The 7,004-nt window shown below is 39.8% G+C and overlaps 1 protein-coding gene across 1 annotated transcript; it reads right to left on the reverse strand.

Moving 5' to 3' along the window:
• Positions 1-5,794: 5,794 nt before the first annotated feature.
• Positions 5,795-6,757, reverse strand: LOC128565437 (olfactory receptor 10A5-like). The gene has a single exon (XM_053561881.1). The coding sequence runs from the start codon at positions 6,746-6,748 to the stop codon at positions 5,795-5,797; it is 954 nt and encodes a 317-aa protein (XP_053417856.1). The 5' UTR covers positions 6,749-6,757.
• Between the last annotated feature and the right edge of the window lie 247 nt (positions 6,758-7,004).

Here is a 7,004-nt window from a genome sequence, read left to right on the forward strand (position 1 = left end):
GATTGTCTGGTCAGCTACATCTCTCTGTAGGAAAAGATGGAGCTGCAATGAAGCCCTTCCTCCAGTTAGGGTAACATCTTCTATTCAGGGTAACGTCTTGGAGAGTCTGTGTTTTGTTTCAACAAGAAGAACTAGATAATATACTTAAGACAATTTTGTGAACTTCCACAGTAATAATGGCAAGAACTTTGAAGCCATAGGGGCAATTACTTATTTTTTAATCGTGAAATACTGTGCTACTGACATGACCTTTTTAGAGTTATAGTTTTCTCAATCATAAAATTATTATTATTATGATAAAATGACTTAAATACCCTGATAGGGTGGTTCTGAGAGTGAAATGAGATAGAAGGTATACAAACACTTTGAGCATTCTAAAGCACAATAGCTATCTTACTATTTCCTATCCTTTGTCAGTTTCTCTAATTTGTCAAGACCTATAAATCTCCAAGTTCTTTGCCTGACACCCTGATCTCTTTTCTTGTTCCTCACAAATGTGTCAAAGAAGATGCATTTATAAGAGGTTTCAAGTCTGTGCCCCATCCTCTCACCCTTTACTTACCTCCTGCGAATGGGACCTGTTTGCACAAATTCCAGAAGACCTGGTCTGTGTCAGTCACTTTAGAGCATCCTTAGGCCATTGGAGTGACTCCACTCCAAAAGAGGCCTAAATTATGGCTTTGTCTGTGCAAGTTAATCTAGAAAAGCCCTGGGATGTGTCCATATGAGGCATTACAAAGACACTCTGGGCTGTCCTTGCCTCAGTCTACATTGTTGGTGAACTATGAATGCTACTTTGTCATAGTCTCAGAGAATCTTTGACCCAGGGCATCAGTTATCTAGATGAATCCTGGGCTGTGACTGGATCAGTCCCTGTAAAGGAGCTCTGAGCTGTGCAGTAATCATCACTCCAGAGAAGTTTTGTGCCGGGCCTGTGCTGATCACTCTAGAGGGTTCCAGGTTGGGTCTCAGGACTATTTCATTCCCTGCTGTTTACTGTAGGGAAGTGGTTCCCACAATGCCTCCTTTTCCTCTGGTGAAGTCATAGATTCACTTTCTGAAAGGTCTAAATTTGAGGGAGTTCTCAGAGTCCAAAAGGTCATGAAGATTCTGTATTCTTATAATTGGAGGAAGGTCTTTATTGCAGCTCCATCTTTTCCTACATATGTGAGGCTGTAAGTGCAAAGGGAAAAAAACTCAGTGTTCTACCTATCCTCCAAGGTGTGCACCTGAGAGAGATTAGAGGAGCACAGCAGGGTTATTTTCCATTTCCTCTCACTTTTGATGCCCTTTGGGCTGGTTCTCAGGAGTATTTCTGAACTGGACTCAGAAAAAGTTTTGAAATAAGAGGAAGAGAATCCATTAATCATTGTTTAAATCAAGTGGAGGATATTAATAAAAGCTAGAAGTAGTTAGTTATGAATGCTCTTCATTGGGGAGGTTATTAACTCAGGTTAAGATGAGGAGAGAAAAGTTTGACTAACAATCCCAACATCCTAACCCTTCTGGAATAGGAGTAAAGTCAAGAGAATGAGATGAATTCACTGCTATGGATAGAATTCTATGGGATAGAACTTCCCCTAATGATAAGGTCTTCATCTAAAGACTTAAATGGACAATTCGCACAGTATTTCTGAAAAAGACATTTGATTGCATGTTTCCTATTGAAAGAAGTAGCCACATCTGACTTGCTCATTATTTTTTGCTTGGTATCTAGTGTGGCATCTGCACTTATGTGCTTGAATTTTTTCACAAGCCATATTTAATATACTGAGCTTCTGTCTCACTCCCACCTATATACGTTAAGATTTTCCATTTTGATTGATTAGAATAGCACATTGATTTTGCACTCTGTTCTATGGAAATCCTTCATATTCCCCCCCCCCCAAAAAAAGTGATAATGGAGAAGTGACTCAATGAATAAAAAATAAGAGCTACTTATTGTTTTCTCTGATGACCCCCCCCCCCTCTTATTTTTGTCATGCCTCCATGCTTACTTGGCCGCCATGCTTACATGGATACAATCCAAGATAGTGTAAGGGTAGATATGGCCACCTGACTTCCCTCTACCATTCTTCCTCTCATCTCTAGTCCTATTCTCTAAGATTTGAAAGAAGAGCAACCATAAACACAGGCTGTAATGAAAAATGAACAAATGCCTAAGATCCTCTTAGAATGTTTGTTCATTTAACAAATGTTAAATTGACGCCTAACATATAAACAAGCACTAAGTATTTAATAATAAATTTATTAGACATGGTCCATGGCTACATGGGACATACAGGCTATTTGAAGACAACACCAAAGAACCATATAAAAATGTGAAATTACAACTGTGATGAACATGTAACTAGAATAAAATGATGTAGCTTCAAAAATGGCACCACCTTTTCCTCTCTCCCTGGGCATAAACTATCAGAATGAGACAATAGGATAATAATTTTTTTTTTTGGTTTTTGGCAGGGGCTGGGTTTGAACCTGCCACTTCTGGCATATGGGACTGGTGCCCTACCCCTTGAGCCACAGGTGCCACCAGGATAATAATTTTATAAAATAATTATGGCAGCAACCTAAAGTCTTCAGCCATGTTTTTAGATAGCCAAGAGAAAAGCCTTTCAGAGGTTAGTCACCCTGAGCTACTTTCTCAGTTCCAGCAATCTCAAAGGAGACCACCATAAAACTGGGAGAGGAAGGAACTGTCACTGCCCTATGTGATGATGTGTGGTCTGAGACTATTGTGAAAAATAAAGATGCCTTGAAAATTGTGAATTAAATAGAATATTTATTTATGTGTTAGACTATTGTTTCTAATAGTCAGTGCATAGCTGTGAGAGATGAGTTTGAATATAGGTATTTGTGCTTGGTTCACATTACTCATGGAAAAATCTGGAGGTAAATAAATGTATCAGTGACTCACACTGGTGAATGTCAAAGTTGGAGAGGTCACCACACATTGAACTCTTTTTTGGAATTAAAGTTTCAGTGGTTATTTTTTAAGGTTCTGGTTAAAAGCTTTGTGGATTTTTCTGGACTTAAACATTCAGATTATTAAAAGCACTTCTGAAGAGAGGTCTGTGATAGACACTTGTAGTTCCTCTTCTGTCCCCTTAAGTCACTTTCAGCAGCTCTGTGCAACCTTCAGCAAGCTCTAAAAATATTATCGGGGTAATACACACTTTCAAAAATTTCTGTGCGTGAGTGTGTGTGTGTGTGTGTATGTGTGTGTTTTAAGAACACTTAGCACAAGCTTTACTGGTAAACTTTCTCTGTAACAGCTTGAACAGGAAATCTTCAGTAGATTGTCCTTGGGCACCGAGGACCCTTTCCAGGAGACAGAGAAGGCTGGGAGTTTTATTTTTCTCTCTTCCCTGCCCCAGGGTCCACAAGAGCCAATGTTTGCCTGGAGCTGGAGTACAAAAGCCTATTTCCTCTGAGCTGATGCAAATAGACTTTAGGTTTGTTTATGCTCTGTGGTACCCTTTTGGAACAGATTAAGTCTGGGATTTTCTTGAAATTATACTTTTGCTTAGCTTCTTCTCCATTCCTACTCAACTTTCCCTACTCAATTAAGGATTTCTCATTAATACAGTAGAACCTCTGCAAGTTGACCACCCAAGGGACTATAAAAAACTGGTCAACATATGGAGGTGGTCAACATAAGGAAGTAGGCTTACAGTACTGATATGTATATCTGGTACATTTCCAGTCAATGAAAATTAGGTTAACTTAAAGAGGTCATCAATGTAGGGCGGTGGTCCTACGTTATTTTGAATCTAAGCTTAACACTGAACCTATTTCACCATAATATTTTGAGTACAGAGTTTTACGGAACATAAACTTTTCAGGAATACTTACGTTAATTCTTATTTTCAAAGAGTTACAGGAGTTACATATGGGTGGGAGGAAGGCAAACACGTAAAAATAAGTTCAGAATAGTATACATAAAATTTAATGTATCTATTGATAGTCTTGAAGTGGATATGTACAGGAAAGAATAATTTATGCTGCTTGAGGAATCACAGTGGGACCTTAAGAGATGAGATGAATTCGGAAAAAAATACAGAGGAAAGGAACCTTCAAGAATAGAAAATAGAACGCCAAGACATCACCAACTCCTAATCGTCTAAATCATGAACTCAGAAATTTGAATGACATGTACATCTTGGCTCCGTGCCTATAGCTCAGCGGCTAGGGTGCCAGCCACATACACCAGAGCTGGTGGATTTGAATCTAGTCTAGGCCTGCCAAACAACGACAACTACAACAACAACAAAAAAGCCAGGTGCTGTGGAGGATGCCTGTAGTCCCAGCTACTTGGAAGGCTGAGGCAAGAGAATCACTTAAGTCCAAGAGTCTGAGGTTGCTGTGAGGTGTGACACCATGGCACTCTACCCAGGGCAACAGCCTTTCCTCTGATTTACTTATATTTATATTTATTTTTATTCTTTTTTTTTTTTTTTTTTTTTGTAGAGACAGAGTCTCACTTTACCACTCTCAGTAGAGTGCCATGACGTCACAGGACTCACTCTCAGTAGAGTGCCATGACGTCACAGGACACACAGTAACCTCCAGCTCTTGGGCTTACAGATTCTCCTGCCTCAGCCTCCCAAGCAGCTGGGACCACAGGTGCCCGCCACAACGCCTGGCTATTTTTTTGTTGCAGTTCGGCCGGGGCTGGGTTTGAACCCGCCACCCTTGGTGCTGCCCTATTTTTATTGTTTAAAGTTTATCTGAATTAAAATTTCTTTGAGTTTTAAAAAAATTAAATAAGAAAAATTCCAGATGTTTCATGACAAAATGTTACTGTTGAGTTTATAGAGAAAAGCATACTTATACATTCCTGGTCAGAATGTAAAATCGTGCAATCCCTTTGAAAGGAAGTTTGCTGATATATATCAATATAACATATGTAATAATATTTACCCATTGCCCAAGAAATCCAATTTCTATATGTCTGTCAGATATGCTATAAAAAATATGAGAAGGCATATGCATATGTATATTTTTACAGCATGAGTAATAGTTGTAAAAGACTGATTAAATAAATTATGGCATGTCTATGAAGTAAAGTACTATGAGGTTATAAAAAGAATGAAAAATCTTTTTGTGACTAAGGAAAAGTCAACTGGGATTTATTTTAAGTTTTAATGAAAGCAGCATCATGACTGAAATTTATATTACTTCAACAAAGTGTCAGTACCTGAATATAGGACCTGAGCATATGTAAGCTCAGGTCATTCTTCCTAGAAAAAATCTAGTAAGGAAGGAAATGATTACTGGAGTTATGAAGTGAAATGCATGTGAATTATTGATCTGCTTTACTACACTGCCTTCATACCAGTAGGTTTAAAAGAACTAGCATGGCTTGAAGAGCTAATGAACTGAAATAGGACAGTGAGGAGAGTTATGCATTGGGAAGGATCATAGGATTTTCTACCCGATGAATGAACAATCTGATTTTCTCCAAAGAAATGACAAGATGATTTTAATGTGTTTTGCCTACTTTTACTATGTGTTTCCCATGTAAAATTATTATAGTTTCATACTGTCTGCAATGTATGTTACACAGGAATGTGAATATCTGCAAATACATGGCCACAGTAAGAAAAACAATGTAAGTCTACAATGGGCAGGCAGAGGTCTCAATGAATTTCTTACACTTTTCTCTCCACTGAGCTTTTCAATAGCCATTTCAGCAACTGGATTACATCTCAATACACATGTGAAAATAGGAATCTCAAAGGCAAGATTGACTGTTAGTCATTTAACAGAATTTAGTCTTACTTCTTAATGTCTATGGGACATTCTTTCTGAGAGTGAGGGCTTTATGAATGGTCCTGCTAAGGGCATTCTTCACCTCATTATTCCTCAGACTATAGATTATGGGGTTCAACATAGGGGTTACAACAGTGTAGGACAAGGATAGCAACTTCTTGCTCTCAGGAGAATTATTGGATTTTGGCCGAAAATATGTGAGGCTTAAAGATCCATAGAAAAGAGAGACAACAAGGAGGTGGGAGGAGCATGTAGAAAAGGCTTTGTGTTTCCCTTTAGCTGATGGAATCCTAAGGATGGCAGCAGCAATGCGAGTGTAGGAACATAAGATCAGCAAGCAGGGGGTCATGACAAACAGAACTGTTCCAACGATGGCGTAGATCTCAAACAGTGCTGTGTCTGCACAGACCAGCCTCAGCACTGGTGGGCTGTCACAGAAGAAGTGGTTCACCTTATTGGAGCCACAGAATGGAAAGCTGAAGAGCCAGGTGGCCTGCACAGTAGCTACAGGTAAACCAGGAAACCAGGAGGCAAGAGCCAGTTTGATACGTGTCCTTTGGTTCATGATGACTGAGTAGTGCAAAGGACTGCAGATGGCCACATAGCGGTCATAGGCCATGGTGGCCAGGAGGAAGCATTCAGCCACCCCAAAGAAGAAGAAGAAATACATCTGAGTGGCACATCCAAGGAAGGAGATGGTTGTGTCTCGTGCAAGCAGAGTCCCCAGCATTTTGGGCACAATGACTAGGTTGAAGCCAATCTCCAAGAAGGACAAATTTCTGAGGAAGAAGTACATGGGACTGTGCAGTGTGGTGTCAGCCAGAGTAACCAGAACGATGAGGCTGTTTCCCGTCAGAGTGACCAGGTAGATGATTAGAAAGGTGAGGAAGAGTAACAGCTGTATTTCAGTAGGTAGGGAGGAGAAACTCATGAGGATAAATTCACTCACTCTTGTCCAGTTTCCTGCAGCCATAGGTATGGACAAAAATCCCCAGCTTTGGTCATGGAGGGCTTCTTGATTGGAGGAGGTACACTCTGGATTTGCTTTTCACATTCTTTTTTAAGATCAGGAAGAGGGTAGGGTCAGGGTCTCAGCTGAAAGAGGAAGGGCCTGGTGTTATCTGAGAACAAAGACACAATGGCCAGAGTCTAAGCTTTGAAATGAGCCAGAATCAGCTTCTGGAGGAGTTGATATTTTCCTACTTACACCTTAACCTATAAAGAAAGGC

Source organism: Nycticebus coucang, chromosome 14 (assembly GCF_027406575.1).
Source record: "Nycticebus coucang isolate mNycCou1 chromosome 14, mNycCou1.pri, whole genome shotgun sequence".
Taxonomy (NCBI): Eukaryota; Metazoa; Chordata; class Mammalia; order Primates; family Lorisidae; genus Nycticebus; species Nycticebus coucang.